At 40.2% G+C, this 22,377-nt stretch overlaps 4 protein-coding genes across 4 annotated transcripts; 1 reads left to right on the plus strand and 3 right to left on the minus strand.

Moving 5' to 3' along the window:
- Positions 1 to 13: 13 nt before the first annotated feature.
- Positions 14 to 4,388, minus strand: LOC135349021 (organic cation transporter protein-like). The gene is made up of 6 exons (XM_064547469.1): positions 4,008 to 4,388; positions 3,317 to 3,744; positions 2,751 to 3,101; positions 2,576 to 2,658; positions 1,258 to 1,442; positions 14 to 230 (listed from the first exon to the last, which is right to left on the minus strand). The coding sequence occupies exons 1-6, from the start codon at positions 4,269 to 4,271 to the stop codon at positions 96 to 98; spliced, it is 1,446 nt and encodes a 481-aa protein (XP_064403539.1). The 5' UTR covers positions 4,272 to 4,388; the 3' UTR covers positions 14 to 95.
- LOC135349011 (serine/threonine-protein phosphatase 4 regulatory subunit 3-like) lies at positions 4,369 to 16,620 on the plus strand. The gene is made up of 17 exons (XM_064547454.1): positions 4,369 to 4,528; positions 4,648 to 4,810; positions 5,004 to 5,059; positions 6,392 to 6,490; positions 6,908 to 7,237; positions 7,967 to 8,133; positions 8,293 to 8,410; positions 12,719 to 12,901; positions 13,145 to 13,261; positions 13,398 to 13,452; positions 13,641 to 13,744; positions 13,931 to 14,036; positions 14,722 to 14,880; positions 14,975 to 15,144; positions 15,214 to 15,362; positions 15,547 to 15,838; positions 16,408 to 16,620. Exons 2-17 carry the CDS (start codon positions 4,657 to 4,659, stop codon positions 16,525 to 16,527), a joined length of 2,379 nt encoding a protein of 792 aa, XP_064403524.1. The 5' UTR covers positions 4,369 to 4,528; positions 4,648 to 4,656; the 3' UTR covers positions 16,528 to 16,620.
- On the minus strand, positions 10,123 to 11,446 carry LOC135349030 (uncharacterized). Its single transcript, XM_064547480.1, has 2 exons — positions 10,682 to 11,446; positions 10,123 to 10,567 (listed from the first exon to the last, which is right to left on the minus strand). Exons 1-2 carry the CDS (start codon positions 11,318 to 11,320, stop codon positions 10,253 to 10,255), a joined length of 954 nt encoding a protein of 317 aa, XP_064403550.1. The 5' UTR covers positions 11,321 to 11,446; the 3' UTR covers positions 10,123 to 10,252.
- Positions 16,621 to 17,103: 483 nt separating the features above from the next.
- LOC135349019 (uncharacterized) lies at positions 17,104 to 21,163 on the minus strand. The gene is made up of 2 exons (XM_064547467.1): positions 18,336 to 21,163; positions 17,104 to 18,228 (listed from the first exon to the last, which is right to left on the minus strand). Exons 1-2 carry the CDS (start codon positions 19,351 to 19,353, stop codon positions 17,474 to 17,476), a joined length of 1,773 nt encoding a protein of 590 aa, XP_064403537.1. The 5' UTR covers positions 19,354 to 21,163; the 3' UTR covers positions 17,104 to 17,473.
- Positions 21,164 to 22,377: the final 1,214 nt, after the last annotated feature.

The raw sequence follows: 22,377 nt of genomic DNA on the forward strand, positions 1-22,377 counted from the left end.
TTCTCTGGCAAAGTCCAGTCAATAAATAATTAATTATACAGTACAGATGGGTCTGACAATGAAAATACAATGGGAAAATAATCTGAACATTCTATCTAAGACAATTCTAGTTCATTGAGGGTCTCAGGCAGTGGGGTGTTGAGTGTCTCTGGCAGATACAGGCTGAGTAGTCCGGACAGTGTGCCCAGAACACCAAGTATTAGCATGGGGAGACTAGCATTATAATCAGCCTGCAAAGAGGAAAAAACAATGTTACATTGGTGTGTGTATGTGGACAGTCTGTTTGTGTGTTTTAATGTTTTATATATTTGCTTAACAATTAAATGTACTGTCAAGCGTATATAAGAAGAGAAGAGTGCCGAATTACTGATAGCCCTACAAATACTGTGCACAAAGTAACGTGACAAGGATGTCAATTGTACGTGAGCAACTCGTAATTGATGACCTTCTTTGCACAAGCTTGCAATCCCATTACGCAACGCACAGAATTTGTTAACTGCGTGTGAGTAAAGACTGACTGTTATCTCTATTTATATGATTTTTAGGAATTGATTCTCCCCTATCAGTGTGCAGTGAGCAGCTCTGACGTTGAACGTGAACGACTAGCTAGAATCAGATGTCATCGTTCAATTACCACACTCCTAAACACGTCACGGTTAACATTTACAAGAAGATTACTAGTAAGTTTACAATACTTCATCACGTGCGGAGTCATGTTACTTTGTGGCGTCTTATCAGACTTTTATGGGTATCCACGTTTTCAATTCGTGGATTTGCTAACTAAAGCTTCATTACAGAGTAATGCCTTTTGCTTGCATTGAAGGCAATTGCAGCAACTTTGAAATTGTTTGTAGTTTTTACTCTACTTGATCTGTACAAAAGATAGTTGCGAGAATGAGAAACGAGCTGCAAAACTACAGGAAAACCAGTAGCAAACATTAAACTGGCATCCAGTCGATTCTTTGGCTCTAAAGGTTGAATGCAAAAGCATGAAGCAGTCATTTACCGTATAGCGGGTTATTTTCGTATGGTGGGAATTTTCATATATTTTGTATTGAAGAGCATCATACGAAACACTACTATCCGGAGCTGTACGAAAACTAAAAATACGAAATAATTAAACAGGTCGTTTGTACGAAAATTTGCACTAACGAAATTACCCGCTATACGGTATTATAAACAATTGTAGATTAACGATTGAGTGAGTGTCTGTAGATTGAAGTACACAACTGAGCTAAACCAAGTCTATGGACTCACCAACAAGAGGATGATGGGAGAGAAGATCCCTCCCAACCGTGCTCCAATGCTACACACACCTGCTCCAATGTTCCTGACTTGAGTAGGAAAAAGCTCAGCCGTGTACAGATAGATGAGAGCAAAAGAGCCAGCAATTGCAAACTTGCCAACCAATGCCAAGACAATCTTAGGAGCTACACTTGAACCTGAATTTAAAAAACAGGGGAAACACTATAATTACAAATCAATGTGAGCTTGTCAGGTGTTCAGAGAAAATTGTATAATTTAAAGTATCGTATGTGCTTGATCAGAGGCCGCGGCTACTAAATGTTTCATTTTGCAGGCAGAGGAGGCTACAATTTGAGAGAGGCCATTGTTCAAGAGAGGCGTTTATTAGCCCCAGCTAATTCAACAACCTTTAGTTTGTCATCAAAAGTTCTTTTTACCTGCACGAACTCTGCCATGAAAAAGTCTTTCAAAAGCACTAACAAGCTGCTACCGTAGATACCAGTATCAATATGGCTGCCACGTGCAGAGACACAGCCTCTAAGTTCACTGAGGCTACTATTTGAGTGCAGCTTCTGATCAAACATATACGGTTACTATATAGCGAGTAATTTTTGTGGGGGTAAAAAATTTGTTAAACTTGAACGGCGGTGATTTTCGTGAGTAAAAAATTTTGTTTCATTACGTGCACTGCATTGCATGTGTTCCGGAAACCACGCCTCCGTTTTTTGTCGAGTCAGCTTGCCCACGAAAATAAAGAATTTATGTATGCCATACATGAATGAGTGGCCACTTACTCAATATAATTATTACATGTACAGGTGGGGTTACAAGAAGCTCACTAAGAGTGAATTCAAAATGGACAGTGAACAAGTGACAACCGGTCAATACTGATCACTATAATTATACCGGAGGAGGGAGGACACAATAATTAGCACTACAGTATAGCAGGTTATTTTCGAGGTACTAAACTTTCGTGGATTGCTGAAAGTAAACATTTCGCAGATTTGATTTTTCAAGGATAAAGGTTTAAATGACCACACTCTTGCAGTAGAGAACTACCGGAAGCAAACCAATTTTCGAGGTTGTAGGTAAATCCTTGAAACAACCAGCTATACGGTATATAATAATTATGACCTTTTAATTAAGATACACCCACTCATGTGGCTATCCTTAGCTTCGGTCACGTGGGTGGGCGTGTCCAATAATGGAGTTACAAAGGTGAACGTTCAATTAAAATGTCATAATTAGTGCCTAATGTTAATTGTGTTCTCCCTTCCCTGTAATTACATGTATACGTTAAGCACACGCAGCATCACGCAACTAAACTTACCAAGCCATTGTAGGATGGCAACGGAGAAACAAGCTACACCACCACCAGCCAGAAAAGTTCCATGCGGTAACCGACGACCGAATCTGATTGCAAAAGATAAGTATGAACAATCGATAGGAAATAACTATAACTATAATTTATCATCATCCTCAATAAGAAATTAGGTGAAACTGACCTCTGCAAAAGGAAGTACCCAACCATTATAGATGGGACCTCCACTAACCCTGACAGGGTGAAGCTAAAATATACACTGCCGCCCAGGTCTCCCGCACTGAAGGACAGGGCATAGTAGAGAACACAGTTGCAGAACCAGGCTATGAATAATATCATAGTTCTTCTACGAATGACCTTCCCACTAAACAAGTCCAACGCTGAGACAGGATCTGCTGAAGTCGAAACAGCTGGTTTCTTGAGCTGTCCTGCAGGCATTTCCACTCCATTTTCTGAGGCTAGTCTGGTCAGCACTGCTCTAGCCTCTTCTTCACGTCCATTCACTAGCAGCCATCTCGGAGACTCAGGGATGATTCTGTGTGAATTAGAAGTCATTTAAACATTATAACTACATGTATGTAGGAGTGTACAGAGAGAATTAATGACAAAAACACCAATAGACAGCACATGAAATTGAACCATACCAGTGTTCCATAATAATTATGTAGCCGAGTTATTAGCCAGGGCACTCGATACCGGCTGTAAAATAGGTAAGAATGCCATGCAGACATACAGACCTGTATTACTCACCTCCACAGCAGGAGAAAAGGGAGTAATGATAGGCTGGAAATCACTCCCAACAGTCTCCAGTTGGGGATCAGGTATGCCAGCCCTGCCAAAATGGGGTAGCAGAAAGCAAATATAGCACTATAAGCCAGCCCTGCAAATGTTCGATACTCAGCCCCAGCTATCTCCATTGAAAGAACGAAACTTGAAAGGATGACACCCGCTAAATTCAGTGCAACCAGCAACCTGAAGATAATAAAAATGTAATAGTTTGGAGCCAGACTGTATCCGAATCCCGAGGCAGCTGACAACGCAATACTGATGAAGTAAGCTTTTCTTCGGCCAATTCGATCAGCTAAAGTTCCAAAAATCCATGCTCCCAACATTGATCCAACGAAAAACATTGATTGGGAAAGCTTGGCCAGTGCCGACTCTCCACAAATTAAATCCCACTGAGACGAAAAAATAACAAACATAAACAGTCATCGAGCAGAAATGTGTCTAGGGGTTAAAATTAATGGTTAGACTTTTTTATTGAAGGTTAGCTGTGCTGTGCTGTATTAAATAGAAAGGTCATAGTTAGCAGAATCATTCAAGCACTTAGCACCTCACAAGCCCCTCCATGAAACACATGATCAATGCTTCATTACTACACATGCACCTAATAACGCTCAATCCAAATATTTGATCATGAATACACGATTAATGTTCTCACTTCTGCGATGATACTTGAAACAGAAGGATCATATTTTGGTTTGCAATCACCTAAATCAAACTGGGTACACACACCCTGGCCCTGTTTATTTCCACACGACCATTCCGGAACTATCGCAATGAACGTGAGGATCAATGTGTGAAAACCAGCTGCTATTTGAGCCGAGTTCATAAGATAGTATATCTTCTTCTGAGCTCTCCCAAACCCTCCAATTTTCTCGAATACCTCATCGACATCAATATGACCACCTCCAGTCGTCGACATACCGTACGTACTTGTGTGATTGTAATAGGACAGCCACCACACCACTATTATATAGTTCAGAGCTTTTATTGTTGTCTACGTCTATCTCTGCTATTATTTACAAGCCACGTGGATCACGTGATATTTGCTGAGGTTTGCAGAAATACTGGTGGGCATTGATTAGATCAGAGCATGCCTCCAGCCAGGCCACCATAGAGCTAGAGATACACTGCACTGGGATCCTGGTCAATGTTTTCTCTCTACACATACACTACAAGGCAAGTATATTCCACTCTTTTGGTTTCCCACCCAAGGTCATCATTGCATTTAGACTATGATATGTAGCCTAAATAAATCAATGGTCATGATTATTTATTTGTCCAATAAATTTTAATAGTATTGAGCCATGACGCAGTCAGTACGAGACACCAAAAAGAGAGTGAAAGTGTACAGCTACACAGAGAATGCATTGTGGGATGATATGGGAACAGGGCATGTGACAATTGACTTTATGGAGAGGAATAATGCCTTCACCGTGATTGTACGATCAGAGGATGATGGTGAGTTCGTACTCTGGGATTTTTCTAGGTCTACGTTTGTCATTAGTGGTGTATATTTCAGTCCGTAAAATGACATATTAATTCTGAATGTGAATTGATCGCTCTATCATTCCATCATTTTGATTGTTACCTAACAGCTAATCGTAAAACAGTTTTACGCAGTTAGTATGCACTTTCCCTATGTCACTCACAGGCTCTGTGTTGCTGGAGTCCAAGATTCTGCAAGACAGAGCTTATCAGAAACGGGAGGTAACTGTCCTTTTACTGTATGGCTGGGATTGTGTGATCAAAAGTATTGCATCAGGGATGTACCTAGAAATGTCTAATTGGTGGCTATTTTCAACCCTCAATGTCAGATCAGATCAACACACAAAATTAATATGCCTTCTCATGGTGGTCGTACACGGGGGGATATTCCCCCTGGCTCCAATTCCCCCCCCCCCCTAAAATTTGCATTCAAGTACTAGTTGGGGTCCATAGCTGGCAACTTTACATACTAACAGGGTATTGAAATACCAGCTGACCTTTTTTTAGCAACATTTTCTAGTTAATTGTCTTTTCCCCCCTCTACTTCAAAATCCTGTATGACACCCTGACTTCTTTATAGCCTGCAATGGGTCTAAGAGGTGGTTAGTACCGACTCAGAAGAGGTTGGACTCGCGTCGTCATTCACGCGACTTCCTAAGTTTCTTTGCTCACATTACCATAGGAAGGTATGACTATCTCTGGCTTTACCTAGCTTATAACAACTAACTTACATGTATGGGGTTCCGTTAATGTCAAAATTACTATTTCATGGAGTTCTAAAAATCAGTTAATGTTTACACAGTCTACCTTATAAAACTGTTGATGTTTCTAGGAGTCAATGTTTATAAAGCAGCCGATGTTACCATAATTATCATCAGTCTTCTGTGTTTTGAGTAAGTCGACCTTTATTAATAAACATTTACTCCTAGAAACATCGACTGCTTTAAGTAATAAAGATCGACTGTTTTATAAGGTAGACTGGTGTAAACATCGACTGATTTTTAGAACTCCATGAAATAGTAATTTTGACATAAACGGAACCCCATACATGTAAGTTAGGTGTTATAAGCTAGAGGTATATATAGTCCAGTAATTTTGGCACAAACAGCACCACATACTAACTAGCTGTATCTACTGTCCGTCTGGTTGGCCCAAGGTTAGCTAGACTATGGGGTAGTCAGCGGTGCTGTATGTAGCTTGCATCATACTGACAGGCAAAAATCTAGTAAACACTATGCACTAATTATTTGTCAGAATAGAGGGGAAATAATTTGGGGATCGGGACAAAGGAGCCTGGAACTCCCAAATAATTCTCTCAAAACAATCCTTGAACTCAATGACTTTTTGTATCAATAATAATTATGAGCCAGCTCAGCAAACTTTGTTGCACGTGATCGTGTTCAACTTCCTCTGGTACTGACCAGTGTGGGCATATCCCTGTTCGTAGAAGAAGGTTGTGCATCAGTGTCCAACTTGTAATGTCTCCTTCAGTACATACAGGTGTACATGTACATGCTCTGTAAAGTTTGCTCCAATCTAAAGCCATTTTTGTAGGAGACGCTGATAGTATGGACTGAAGATGACTCGTGTGATTTGGCAGTGAGTTTCCAGGAGAAGGTGGGCTGTGATGAGATGTGGGAGGAGATTTGTGAGGTAGGCTTTGTTTGTCATTAAGGTACTGTAGTAGCTAGTATGCTGGTAACACCGGATTTCGTGGCACATACTACATGTGTACCACAATTCTGTTCATTGACGATATATACACATACATTTTAGTATAATTGCTGTTTCTAAGGGCATCCAAAACATGGGTGCATGTACATGTAATGTGTATGTGTCTCAACGCTGACTGTCAACGTTATCAGTTCTAACTATTACCAGGAGGGCATGAATTATTCATGCACTCCTGCTATTACTTTAGGCACATGTACATGTACATTAACCAGACTCACTGAAAATAGTATTTGAGTTGCCCTTAAATACATCTGTACTTTGTCATGATACATGTAGCACTGATCCAAACACCCCCTTTAGAGGTAATTCATAAGGTACTGGCTCTCAATTTCCTAGATCCAAGGTCGCAGTCCAGAAGTTGCTGCCACGCAAGCTCTCTCAGAGGATGGGGAGTTGTCAGACTGGTTTGATGAGTCGAACGTACAAGTAGAGCTCCCTCCCTGTGAATTGAGTCGGCTAGAAGATCTGCATAACGTTATAGAGAAGGCACTGTCTAACAAGAGCGTGTATGATATTATAAGCCTTGGTATTGAAAAAGAGGATTACGTCTCCAAGCTTTTGGATATTTTTCATGTGTGTGAAGATCTCGACAACGCTGAGGGATTAAAGTTTCTGCATAAGATATTCACTGGGCTGTTGCTGCTGAACAAGAACGACTTACTGACCGTATGTTGTTGTGTATGCACATTTTACATTAACTGCTGGCCACAGTCACATACATGTAGACTACGTGTATGCACATGTACAGTGTACCCTGTCTATAACGAACACCATTGTGGAAATAGCCTTTGGCTGACGTGTTATTAGTAAGCAGTTTTGATTGCCCTCTACATGTATGTGTTAAGTGCATGTACAATGAGTGTGCTAGTTAGTACATGTACATGACTTTGGGTATCTTCTCCCTCCATGTTATCTGATCCTTGTGTCGGGTGATTATTTTTCTCTACGTCGTACAAGCAAAGAGCTGATTTACATGTACGGTATTATGCATATCTCAGCAAAAATTTCCAACTTATTTAGCGTGTGTTGTGTATATACGCTGGGAAAATTATTTCTAAAACAGATTATGGAATAAAAAAAGGTACTCATTATATACGATTAGATACATGTAGATGGCCATTCCTGACAGTTTGTGTTACTGTGTTTTATTAGACCATTAATTTTTGTATATTAATTGTCACTGTTCAAGCAGCGTTCATTAATAGTCTCATGGAGAAGTTTGGTTTGTTAAGCGCATCATTACTGTAACCTCATGCTTCATGGCTGACTTACACGTAAATCACAGTAGTAAATCATGGTTCATAAAAGATTGCCTAAATGGATTCACCCCCTACGACTTACACATGTGTACATGCATGTACATGTATAAGGCAGTCATTCTCCTTCCACACTTAGGCGATGATCCAGGATGACACAATAATGAACGTGATTGGTTGTCTGGAGTACTCCCCCTGTTTCCCTCATGTCAGACATCGGGACATTGTACAGAAGATGTCGGAACGTACAGAGATCATTCCCTTCAGTGACCCAACTCTACTCCCTAAGATACACAAGACATACCAGTGAGTCTATTAACCATGTACGAGAGCATAATTATAAAATTCTTTAGCACATGCTTATGTAATACAATGCAGATTGTGAAATACAAGTGCCTCGTATGCATATACTGTACATGGTGTTCTCAAATGTTTTCCCTTGATTGATAAATGTTCTACATATAGAATACAGTACATCCGAGATGTTCTTCTGCCCACCCCTTCTCTCTTTGAGGAGCACAAGTTTGCTGTTCTCAATTCGTACCTACTTATGAATAAGTCAGAGATTGTCCAGAGCATTCAGGTACGTGTAATTATTCTAGTGTTGAAGGGTACATGAATTGCTGAATCGTTCATTCAGCTGAATGGATATGAATAGGCATGTTTGTTCGGTGATTTTCACAAAGCCATGACAGTATTTGTGGCAGTGTGTATAATTTTAGCCTTATTCCAGGCCACAGGGATACAGAGAGGCAGCCTGGTATACTTTTTGCATGCGCATATGCGAAATAATTCATATATTAGTCAGTATTACACACTGTAAAAATTTCATAACACAAATTGTAAATAAATGGACTAAGTCAAGCAAACTACACAGAGGAAGGTTAATTTGCTTACTTTGAAGACTCTTTAGACTCGTGTGTAGCAACATCTGTTGATGTAACTACTTAATAGTTACCTCTGCACTAGAACGCTATCTATTGCTAGCTGCTAGAGTGAGAAAAGAGCTGCAAAGCCACACTGTGAGCTAGCAGCCATTAATAATTACTGACTTTGAACTTTTGACATAAAATTAAATTTTTTTAGCAACATTTCCCACTCTTTTCACATTATAGTATAATGTGCACAGTACGTGTATTCGTAATAATAGCCTGAAGTGCTAGTACTGCATGTACATGTAGCTTCATTTCCTACACCGAGGCATCAGCACCTGCGGTGGTGCTTTCATTTATAGAGCTTGAGTGTAACTTCCTAAGTGTCGAGTATAAGTTTAATGCTTTCAGCAATGACTTCTTGTCAAACCTAAAAAGCAAGACCGATTGTAGATATATATACTTGGCACAGTTAAACAGCATCGTCCATTTCTTGCATTGCCTGGTCCATAACCACAGGAGACCCATAGGAACACATCATGCCTTTCCAATAACATCCGTAGGGTGTCGTCAAGCTACTTATCTCTAAGAACTAACTGACTTGGCTGGACACAAGAAACCAAAGCAGATCCTTTTTGTCTAGTGCACGTATATTAATACCACACACTACTGATATTATGCCCACCCAAATTGCATGCTATAAAGCAGCTACAGTGGGATGGGCTTAATCGAAAACAGCAGTTTTGTCTTGGAATTAAGCCCGCCCAGGTGTTTGTCTCGAAATTACGCCTACTCATTAATAAACTAAGTATTTTCTGTCTGTGTCTGAGGGCTGGCTCTTGAAATACAATGAATACATCAATAATATAGTAATGCATAGGCAAAGTATAGCTAGGTATAAAGAAAGTATACAAGTCAAGATTCTGCATCAGAAGGCTGTTCCTTGTCACTGCCAGAGAAGATTGTCCTTATACTTGCAAATAGAATCTATATCTACAATGTAGCTGTATTTAGAGCTAACCAGCTTACACAAGAAACTGCTAAACCTTTTCTTGACAACTGCTCAATGCACTTCCTGGTGGGCGTATTCTTGAGGCAAATTAAATTTGCCAGGCAGGAACTTTCACTCAAAAGTGGGGGTGTGAGTAATTTTGGACGTGGGCGTAATCTCAGTAGAGTACGGTGATTATGATTATATATTGTTAAGGTTGCCTGCTTGCCTAGCTCGCTCACTTTCTGATGCAGCGAGCTAAGAAGCTTAAAGACTCGCCATAGGGACATCCAGTTAGCTGGTGGGGCTCAAAAATGACTGCATTATAATCACATTCTCAAATATGAGTGTATAGAGCTCTGCTATTGATCCTATTGGCACATACGCTAATAATCCAGTTTCCACAGTAGTTGTCTTATCCTTTTCACCAAATGCAAAATTTAAAGTGATGTGTTCTCTAGCTCAGCTACATAGCATGCACACAGTAGTTTACTATCAACTACGCAACCAGTTATAAATTTGTGTTTAGTCACTGTCTCAGATTATAATACATGTATATTGCTCAACTGCAACCACTAAATTTCTTGAAATCTTGGAAGCTGTGTATCTTTTTGGGGTTCTTTCTGAGTACATTGATCATCTGCCCATCGTTTAAGCCGCAAGACTTCTTGATACTTCTCAGAGCAATGGCCACATTCCCCTCAATAGTATAGTCAGTTGTTGAGGTGCCATAAAAAAAGTTATTGCACGAGTTGGCCCAAAATTCTGCCCAACCCTCATTGAAAGCGTAACCAAGGTTGGACTTTGTGCTGCATGTGTGGTGCCTCAGATAGTTGAACCTTACCACGTCATACAAGAAGTGCACAAGGTTTCCATCCTGCACGGATTACAAACTGTATTTCACAATGTTTTTATGCTTTCTATACTACTGTCTAAAACTAAAGTAGCTAGGCTAGCTGCACAGTGTGCACATGTATATTCTAACACTCACCAGGGTGTGTCTGACCGTGTGACCCAGCTCATGTATTGCTGTTGCAACACTTACAAAGTAGCCTTTTGGAATGTTGACTCTTGACCTAATAGCATATGGGGTTCCTCCGTGAATTAAGACTTGGGTACGAACATCCAGGGTTTTGTATGGGACCGTCATTCCTGTTCGTGCGTAATAGTCCTCCATAGCGGCATAAAATTGCACGTATGCTCTGCAATGATCATCAGCAATCACAATGCCCCCGAAATTAAGGTTTTGCTTGTACTTTTTCCTCTTTGTGGTGTATTTTCTTGTAATTCCAGCGAGTCCGTTTACCTCCATTTGTCCGTACTTACCTTGATATTCGTACACAATTTGAATAACAATAGGATCTGGTTCGCCAACAACATTCTTAACTGATTCTGCTATGTAAAAACTGCCATCTGTGCTTGAACGAGTCTCGTCAATTTTGTTATACAGTATGCGATCATGAAATAGCAGCTTAACAACCACTCTTTTCAGGGGCTGAATGGATCCATCAGTCATTCGACAAGATACGATTCCAAAAGCATTTGCAATGTTCTTGTTACCAGCTGCTGTGATGCACAGTAGAGCCAGCAATATGAACCAGCTAGAGTAAAACACAGCACACCTTGTCATTTTGAAATGTTGTTGGCAGATTTCTCAATGAGAAGACGGCATTCGTACTTGCTGTTTTGATGTACAAAGATCAACTGAAGGCTATATCTGATTGTACTTACTAACTTATAAGGAAAGACTCAAGACTGTGTTCGTTAATTATCATAATGTACGATCAGTTTCATCATCAATGTAAACTGTTATTTTGACCCAGTTCAAAATAAAGGTTTCTATGATTATAAGTAATGTTGTTAATGCAAATACCTATGTTTGTATATATAGTTACATTGTACATGTACTTAGTTTGATTCCTATTTGCTTCAGTTTCCCAAAATAATTCATGTCTGAGAATCCCCCTTACGTTTAATTAGTCTCATACTCATTCATGTGAAACTCTCGAGTCCAGAATACCCACCACACAAAATTAATGTCAATCAGTCCTTGTTTCCCTGTAGTTGCCTGAGGCTATTGGCAATAATTAATGTGTATCCAGATGAGGTCACCAGAGCTTTAAATGACTCAGCCCAGAGGCAAATCCTGTTTGATTGTCACACCTTGCTTGTACAGTCCTCTCAGCATCAGCGATGAGCCCATAATTATGTACATGTATAATATGTAGTCACTACATGTAGGTTGCAGCCAACGTGCAAAATCAAGCTTCTTAGCTTTTGCTCGTAACTTGTCGTGTGGAGGCTATCTATGCTGTAGAAACTTTTCGTGTATCCCCAAACCCGAAAATGTTCCCTTCTCTCAAACAATGCTTTCCCTTTCTTGGTAGGAATTGTTGGCTTGTTGTGGTGGAAGTGAAGTACTTGTTTGAGTAGATGCAAACACCCTCAAGAAGTAAAAATTTGTGTTTGTGTGACAGTGTGTGGATTAGATCAAGGAAGTTTGTGAGCAGTCTTCTGAGAAAGGAGCTGAGCTACATGTGCATTAATTACAGTAACATGGAACAAAATATTGTATATAGTTAAATGTTACTTCGTAGTAGCTATTGTCTAGTACATGTATCTTAATCATCTTGATCTTAGCACATGACTCCCCCTACTCAATCATTGTTTTGATATAATTATCGCTGGTTTCCCCCAAAAAGTTCTGCTCTGTTGTAATAATTAACCATTAGATAAAGTAATGCAACATCTCCAAAGCTATGAGTGTTGGTGGTCATAATTGATTATAGACTTCCCAATAAACTGACACTGCTACCTGATAACATCTTCATTGCAATAAGCAAATTTGGAAAAGCAATGGATTTTGGGGAAATAGTCCTACAATAAATGAAAAACAGGACTGGTCTTCGTGATACATGTATGAAATGAGAACAAAAGTTAGTAGATCTGCAAAAATGTTGGGGAAAGCTGCTTAGATGTTATGCAATTTTCCATTATACGTTCACAACACGCACACACACACACACAGCAAGACACGGATTTTCTTGAGTCCCTGTTCAAAGAGCTCACTGAAGAGAGTACTACGGCCGAGAGGTACAGAGAGTTAGCAGAGCTGCTGAGAGAGGTCAACAATTTTGCACTTGTTGCAAAACTCCCAAAAAACAAGCTCTATACTTGGTCCGGATTCATGAAAGCTATAGAAGGAATGTTGGTAAGCTACTGTGCAGCTTGGCTGTGTAGCCTGTTATTTTTCCACATAGTCGGCAACAGCTAATTATTTAATACCAGCACATTAATGTACTTAATTCAAGTACATGTACAGCGTGGTCTGAAGATGATATTCGTCCATGTAATTGTTCTGTAATGTACATGTCATCAGGAGTGCATTTTAGCCCCTGTGTATTCCTTAGCACATTTGCATGATGTTGTGGTGGTTTCCATTCTGTTGATACAGTCATCTGAAGACAGTGTGGTGGTTCCCTTGGCGATAGATATTCTTCAGTCAGTCACCAGCTACAATTGTTCCATAACTTGGGACCACATGCTCCAAACTACAGACTCCAATTCTGAGGTAATTCCCATTCAGTCTAATATCGAAGGGAAAATCAAGTGGAAGTATGAATATTAGACAACATAAGTATGTATTTAGCGAGTACAATTTACCCTCCATGTCCATGAATGGGAACGGTCCACTTTTATTTCCACAGGACACTCACCTGCTAAACATTGTCATTAGCCTTTTGGTGGATGGAGAATTTTCAGGTAAATCTGATCACCAGTAGTAGCTCGGTTATATGTACATGCATGCAAGTCTTCCCCTGCCATGTTTTTGGTTACAATTATATAACACGTACAATGCCTTACGATGAGCCGCCTGTAGTTTGAGTGTGCACTGTTACTACATGTACATGTACATGTAAGCACAATGTACTATTCCATAATTATTGTAGAAAATGATGTTCAGCTGGTAGGCCTCATTCAGAGCATAATCACCCCCGACAACCTTGGATCTGAAGCGGATGGAGATACTGAAGCAACGACTACAGCATCAGCAGTAAGTCACTTCATTAGCATTCAGTATGCAGCCAATGCACATGACACATGATATTGTACAATGTTTGTATCACATATCTTAAAAACATGTCTGTATAAATTATATACAGCATTTCAGTTCTTTTAATTCTAGTAGATCATGTACATGTATACCACATTTGTCCTTTAATCATAATGATTGTCCCAGACTGCAGTGGAGAAGTCGTTGTTTTTGAAGAACTTTTACTCTCACAGCATGCATCGTCTCATGGCTCCTCTCATGGCCCAGACTGCCTCGAATAAAATCAGCAAAGGTATATGCCTTATTAAATCTCTCGCAGAGAGGGGGGGTACCCTTACCCTTGATCATTAAGGTTAGGGTATTTGTTTCGCCCCTGCGATATTTTTGGAGTATGAATATCGACGCAAGAAAACTCCAACTTGTCTGATGCTCCACTAAAAACATAGGGATAAATTTTAGCATGGATAAACCCTGGAATCTTCAAGTGAGGGCTCTATCCAATTAAATAAAGGTAGGGGCAGCCGGGCAGGGCCAGACGAAAAGAAAAGTCAAGTCAAGCCAGTCTGAGTTAGCTCTCTGTTCGTTTGTATTTTTAGATACTTAACCATATACTCCTATCATTTACTTGCCCATATGAACTTTTACTGGATATCTCTTTGTCTGGCCCTCTGGAAGGTACTTAGCTACATATAGATACCAATAAAGCTTGCTTACTGCATTTATACAAACAAATAGTCTACGGTTTTGATGCCCTCTTGTCTCGTTCTTGAATCATGTCATTCTTACAAAGAGCAATAGAACATACAATATAAGCATAGCAGCCTTTTTTGAATCTGCAAAAGAGAAAAAGCTGACAGAATAAAACTCATGAATATTCACGAGTGACCACAAACCCTAACCTTAAGATTTTGCCGCTCAGTGATTTGGGATCAACTGAACGATTTATACTGACTGGGTAATACATGTACATTCCACAGACACTGGTACAAATGCAGTTCTTCTATCCCACATTCTGGACATCCTCTCGGAGTGTATTGAAAGGCACTCTTACCAAATTAAGAATTACATCATCGACAAAAATCTCCTGTCTAGGGTGTTAGTACTTATGACCTCTTCCCATGGACACCTAGTGCTCAGTGAGTGTATGTGTGCGACGCTATGGGTATAATATACGTTGTACATTGTATGAAATGTTACATGTATGTAACTGTTGTTACCCTTCCCACACAGCTGCACTACGATTCTGCCGACGGATAGTTGGGTTGAAGGATGAGTTTTTCAATCGTTACATCATCCGAAATAACCTTTTTAGTCCCATTGTGAAAACTATGATCGCCAACGGTCAGCGATACAATCTCGTTAACTCAGCAATCATTGAGCTTTTCAAGTTTATTACAACGGTAATGTTTTGTGTCTATTGAAATAAGTACTGAAAGTCTGAAAGTGTGTAAATATTATGTTTTGTGCAGGAAAAGATCAAATCTCTGATAGTATACACAGTAGACAATTTCATGGCTGCATTGGATAGTGTGGAGTACGTAGACACCTTCAAGCGACTCAAACTGGCCTATGACCAGGAGAGAGATCGACATGAGAACATGATCCCTACATCCAACGTGTGAGTGTGCGTGTGCATGTACAATGTATGTCTTTGTGTGAGGGTGTGTAGAGATTAACCACACAACGGAGGAAATAATTAAGGGTGATTATTTTGCTCAGCATGTTATGTCTTACCTCTAAGTACATGACATTGTACTTTTCGTTCAACCTCCCCCCTTCTCACACACACACCCCCTTCTCAGCAAAGAGTCAGCAGGCCTGCATGTAAATCGTGGCCTCCTCCGCTGGAGAAAAGACCCACGAGCACTTGATGAAGATGAGGAGGCATGGTTTGATGACGAGGAAGAATCTGTTGTCACAACAACACCCACTACGTCCTTACCAAACTCACAGCCTCTCCTAGTCCCTAAGCCACACCCACTTACCACCCCTCCCTTCACACACTTGTCGTACAGCCCACGTCCTTCAGAAGAAAACAAACCCCCTCCCGGGCACTACACAAGACCACCTCTCATGTCAGACTCACAGATTAAGGTCAGCTACTGTGTTGTACCATAGATTGAAGAGTTAGAGAATAGGAAATGGTTGGTATTCTCGAATACATCCGCTCTATGCTGCAGTTTAATCGAGGCCATCACAACAATACCTATATCTACACCCAGTGCATAATAAACTACAAGTAACTGTGCTTAGTCCGTGCAACTAACCTATATTTCAAGGTCTATACCTATTGTAGTAGTCATAACCAGCACGCTTACACGTTCTATTAGCTCTAAAACAGCCTTGGGAACATAAATTATAACTTTATTGGAAAGTCTCTTTTTTCTGGGTGTGGTCAGTCATTAGCAAGTACTACACGTGGCTCATGGACTAGGCGTGTTATTGCTAAAAGAGATGTCTCGAGGAAACACAACTTTCTTATTTTTAGGGAGTTACCTGGCATAATAGCCTCGTTTATAGGGCGTAACGCGGATAGTTTTCGAGGCTCCACTGTTTCCTATCCCTCTAACTCTTCAATCTATGGTTGTACTTCAGTCTGTACCGATTGAAACTATCTGTGGGGCTGCATTTTTGATAGATTTCTGGTACCACCATGCACACAGATACAGCCCGTGACAAGCTCTCCTGCATTATTGATCTTAGCAACAGACTACGATGAAGATTCAGATGAAGAAAGTGATAGTGACGATACAACTAACCCTGCAAAACGACTGAAATTATAGCTGTTTTTGTGCCACACATAATATTGTTGTACATGTATGATTATGCACCCATACTTACAGAAGAGGTTACTATAATTATATTGCCGAAGAGACTAGGGATGCCAATATTATTTATAGTCATAATAGCTAGATCTATATAGCCCTTGTAAAAACCATTCTCGTCTATGCATCGCCATCGACGTGTGTGCACTGCCACGTTAAGCCTTTTCCATTCACATGATAATGATTGTGATATAAGTGGTCACCCTAGGTACTTAATACTGTTCTGGAGCGTCAAGAAAATTCTGGTCGGGATTATGAATTTTTTGGGTCAAAGTATATGAAAGCGGTCGGCCTGAAATCAAGGGTATATAAAATTATGCATCTTAACCAGGAAGAATTAGACAGGACCTCGCGGCCGGCTAGTACCCTTAGGACTTGCGTTCTTATGCTAAGCACCACTTACTCAAGAAGTATCAGTTGCTACCTAGCAACGTACCTAACCCTAACCCTCCAGTACCACCTCTGCGATGATCGACCTGCATAATACGTTAATTGTCGCTTTGCTCATAATAATAATTATTTGCAGATTTATGCTAGACTAGACTCGCAAGCCGTCACTGTGCAACAGTGACGGCTTGTGAGTTATTACGACATAATTATTTCTGCATGCATAAACCGTCGAACCTCCATAATTTTATATGTACCTGAAGCAGAGTTTCCTCCGTATTACATACATGTATACAGAGTAAAGGCGAACTTCAGTATCTTATTACATTCACTAAGCTATTATTTCTGTGCTCATCAATCCATTGTTGAACAGGGTTAGAAATGTACAAATAAAGCCGTGTATTCATAATTGAAATCCATGCAGTGTGAATTAACTTAATAAACTTATTGGTTACGTAGGTAAGGTATTGCATTTCTACAGTGTGTAAGTTCTTTGAATTGTGTAAACTTGCTTCACCTACTGTGAATGAGTTTTTTTGTTTTCTGTTGACTCAGCATCTGGGTTTTTTGGATTTGCAGTAGCTTCAGCACCTGAACGGGGTGTATCAGGTCCATCAGGTGTATCGATTGACCCAGCTTCATATGGCGATATCTGCTCTTCGGAGTTGATTTGTGATGCTTGTGGTTCACCTTCGCTGTCGAGCGGCTCTAACTGAAATAGCATTCCATATTCTTTGCTGTCTTGTGGGTCCTTTATCCTTGGCACTGTTACAGTCTTGTAGGTGGATCTACTGTTTTGTTTGCTTGATTCTTGCTTGATAGCAGCAATGTATCCATTAACTTTGAATGATCGATTACTGCAGTTGATATAGAACTTCTCACCCTCCAACCAAGTGTTCCAACTAACAGGCGTAGATGAGCACAGGTAAGGAGAATATTGTACTCTACTGTGAAGGCAAAATCGAGCTTGAGCTATTTCAATGCTGTCTTTCACAATTAACGGACCCTTACAATATCCAAAAACATTACTTTTGGCTTCTAGATAGAGGGGAAGAGAAGGACGTTTGTTCTGGTTCATCTCTTGTATGTCTTGTTGTTCACCATAGTAAGCAATTAAGAAGTCAGCAGGATGTAGCTTATCCTCTGTGGGAATGATATAGAAGGGAGAGGCCTTATCTTTCACTACTGTACCGAGAATTTGGCCATTTTCTTCGTCAACTGTCCAGTAGATTGGCTTTTTCTCTATCAGGCAAGATATTAGGAAGGGGCCCGCTGCATGATTGTGTATGAATGATTATTGTTATAATGTCAGTTATATAATTATTATCATGTGTCACTGTGCAATTATCTAACAGTGAAAAGTTTAGTTGTTAAATTACCACGTTTTTCTTCCTTAATTTGAATGTACTCTTTGATGGCCTCCTGGAGTTTCTTTTGAATGAGTGGTATTTTCACCAGCTTGTAAACAGGCAGAATTTGGCACCCAATCACAGCTTCATTCTCCTTCTCCACTTGTCCATCTTTACCGATTCTCCCAATTTCCTGCTCCGCTTCAAACTTTTTGAAAATGTGCTTTGATCTAGACATCGCCCCCCTCACAGCCATGCCTCTCCCACCAACCTCGGCTCCGGCTCCTAGCGTTGTCTGTTTAGTATGGGCTGAAGCTACACGATACAACATTGCTCCTAGTTTGATTGCACTAATGTAGTGGGTAACACCATAAGTTACAACAAACCTTGTGCAGTCGTTCACAAGTTCACGGTTTTTGTTTTTATCCTCACCAATTTCTTCGAGTTTTTTTATGAGTGTTGCACTTGTTGCTAGCTTATCATTAGCCTTGTCGCCATGCCCACTTCCTCTGAGAGAAGAGGAGGCTAGCTCATCGTGGGCTGTATCCTCACGTAATTTTTTCGCAACCACTGTATCCCTGCTTTCAATGCAAGAAAGAATCCATGAGTACAGTTCGTCTTCAAAAGCATTCGACTCTTCGAAATCAACCTTCAAGGCTTTGAGATTAACCTTAAACGCTATAGTTGAAGTTGTGACTTTTGTACCAGAAATTGTCTTTGCTGAGCTGGTGCTTTGTGAGCTATGAGCATCGATTGCAATCTTGACGGGCTCCTCTAGTGAGAGTCGAATTTTTTGTTGATGCATAGCAACCGTTGATACCTCTTTCTCGTACTTTTCTTTCATACAACCCTCGTCCGTTCCGGTGATATTGGACAGCTTGGGACAAACTGTCCGGACAATAAAGGAGCTCTTATTTCTCCACATTTTGGGATCAGTCACATCAACTCCTCGACCAAGTCCCATTTCTTCATACCGCTTTATGTCTTTTTGCTTGATTACTGAGGTATATTGTTTCGGTTTTTTTGAAGTGGACTCTGTATCACTCATCTTGTTCTCTTCCTATAGAGTCAACTTGTGAGTATTCACTATAATTGATTGAGCATCCTTTTTATACAACATTGTATCACGACAGGTGCCGGGTATAGCTATAGAATTGAATGTTTAATAGTTTCAAAATAATTTCCTTTGGTGGAGATCAGGAAGATGAGTGGGGTATATACCGTAAGATCTAGCTGGTTATTTTCGAGGCACTACATTTTTGCATGACCTTGAACATTTGGGAATCATGGTTTACTTCCGGCATTGAAAGACCTCTCTACCATAGATAGAGTAGAAGGGGATTGGCAACCGAAGTGGTTCACGTGATGTTTTACAATGAAGTCTATGTAGAGCTCAGAAACAGTCCGTGTTTCGCTTTCTACCCCGGGTAAGTTTACCGGGAAACTTACAAGGTTGTGTCACTAAGTAGTATGGTGTGTCCCAAATGCCCACAAGTATTTGATAAAGTTGATGTTTAGCAGCAGAACTGCTCGTGGACTTTTTACAGACAGCAAAAACAATTCTCATGAATTATTCATGTTTAGACATGTTGGAAGTAAGCCTCGATTAAAACCGCGGGGAAACACGGATGGTACTTCGAGGGTACCTCGTTTCCAATCCCTCTCTACTCAATCTATGTCTCTACTATATAAATGTTTAGTTTGAGCAATCCTCAAAAGTAATGCGCTATACGGTATATACGGTACATAGTGGAAAAAAGGGGAAAGAATAGGCTGGGAAATAAAGAGGGAGTCGAGATAGTGGGGACAAGCTATAACGAGGTAGTCATTCTCAATACAGTTCTGGTTGGTAGATAGCTATTATTATGCTATTATTATGCTCACACAACTCTATCTATTAACACTACAATACAGAATGCCAGCGACATAATTAACCACCATCAGCAAGACCTAGACTCGCTGGCCAGTCTATCCTCAGGGGATTGGGACTGCTCAACTGCCAATCATTGAGTTGTTCTCATTACTGAATTCGGAGACCAATCACAGTGCAGTAGCAATGTCATGTGACATATTTCGCCTGCGTAATTTGTTGTAGTTGGTCTGGGTCTATGTTGTGTTAGATAAACCACGGATAATAACCCAAACAACATTGACTTGATAGTTACACAACTTTGGTCAAACGACAACCACATTAACAACTAATTAAAATTCCAGGAGAACAACTCGATGATTGGCAGTTGACCAGTCCCAATTCCCTGAGGATGGACTGGCCAGCGAGTCACAATCATCAGGCCTACATAATATATACATATATATGATTCGTACTGACTGACCTGTACTTCCAAAACCTCATATTCTCATAATTGCGCCTATTATTATGCCAGCATAATTCTCAACCCAACAATGTGCCTACTATAGTTATATTCTGTTCAAAGTTATGCCAGCATAATCTACCGACCCTACTTGTGAATCAGGTATTATAGATTTATAATCGTGTCCCCTTAAAACGCTATATCTGCACTGCATTTCATGGAATGCATGCATCACAAGCCTCAATGACGCTTGTGGAAGTACTTTCTGCTTGGCACTTCCACTCTGAACTCCGATGAATGTGCCTTTGTCGTGCATGCACTTACAGTATCCTTTTAGTGATACATTATTTGGCCCTGAATTTGCCGAAAGGAATGGACTCTTAAGATTACTCCCATAATATTATATGACATGTAGCACCACATGTGCTGAATGCTGACGTCTCCGTGAACATTTTATAATAATTATAATCGCAGGTTGTCCTATTATTCACTGTGATTAATCGCGTATTAGTAATTGTCGTCAAGGCAGTAATTGCACGTCGTCATTAACGACGTGCAATTACTGCCTTGACGACCGCACGTTCGAATAACGGCTGCGACTAATTTTTTTACTGAACTGCAGCTAAAAATGTCCAACTGCATCACAAACAATTAACAATCAATAGTATGGCTACTCGTGCAATAAGGGATTAATAGCACTCATAACAAGCACTTTAATTAGTATCCTTGCCATTGCTTGTTACTCGTGCTATTAATCCCATATTGCACACTCAGCGATACTATTAATGATGTACATGTATATACAATCAATATGCAGGATTATGTAACGGTAAAAAAATTATCGAGCGCACACTGTGCATAGGATTCTATAAAAATAATGCGTATCTTTATTAACGAAATTTGTAACGTTTACAATTTTGCTAAAAGTGCGTATGGTGGACTCTACTAATCTGGTTTTCTGATTTACGGGGTCATATCTATGTGCCTATACACAAAAAAACTTGAATGAAAAGTGCAAGAACGTATTTATCCCTGTTTGCCACAATATAGAGCTAACTGACCAACACCCCTCTCCCCCCCTTCTTGTTCCCTTTACCTTTTCTCCTCATTTCAACTCCCTATCAATCTCATTTTCTCTCCCTCTGCTGTCATAGTCACATCTGCAGTTATACTACACGCACACACCCTGTTGTATCACTCCCCGTCTACCCTTTCACCCCTTGTTGCACATCTAACACAAAAACATGTACAACACGTACTCTCTCTCATTCTTTCCCTCTCTCCTCCCTCATCTACTGCATATTTGCTGTTGCACACACACTCCTCCAAGAGTGGGAAATAATCGACCATAATTGACGCTAAAAAGGAGAAAAGTCTAAAAGTAATGGCTGTTGCTTCAGTACATGCAGTAGAGCCTTGCACTCTACCAATAGCTAGCGTTCTAGTGGAGTGCTACTCTACTTAATATTACTTGTCCATGGAGTGCTACTCTACTTAATAGTAATATTAAGTAAAGTTTTGCTATGCACTCTTCTGAAAAGACTGCTAAGTAAGCAAAACTGGGCATAACTCGAAAGCGAAGTAATAGAATCCAAAAAAACACGACTAGAAACTCTTCATTGATCCCTGAGCAGCAGCTGTAGCAGTCTACACAGACAGACAGACAGACAGACAGACAGACTACCGTATACCCCGCTTGCGCATGCGATATGCACCGAGGCATAATTATTACGAAGAAACATTCAAAGACATGCTGCAAT

The sequence above is a fragment of the Halichondria panicea genome, chromosome 15 (genome assembly GCF_963675165.1).
Source record: "Halichondria panicea chromosome 15, odHalPani1.1, whole genome shotgun sequence".
Classification (NCBI taxonomy): Eukaryota; Metazoa; Porifera; class Demospongiae; order Suberitida; family Halichondriidae; genus Halichondria; species Halichondria panicea.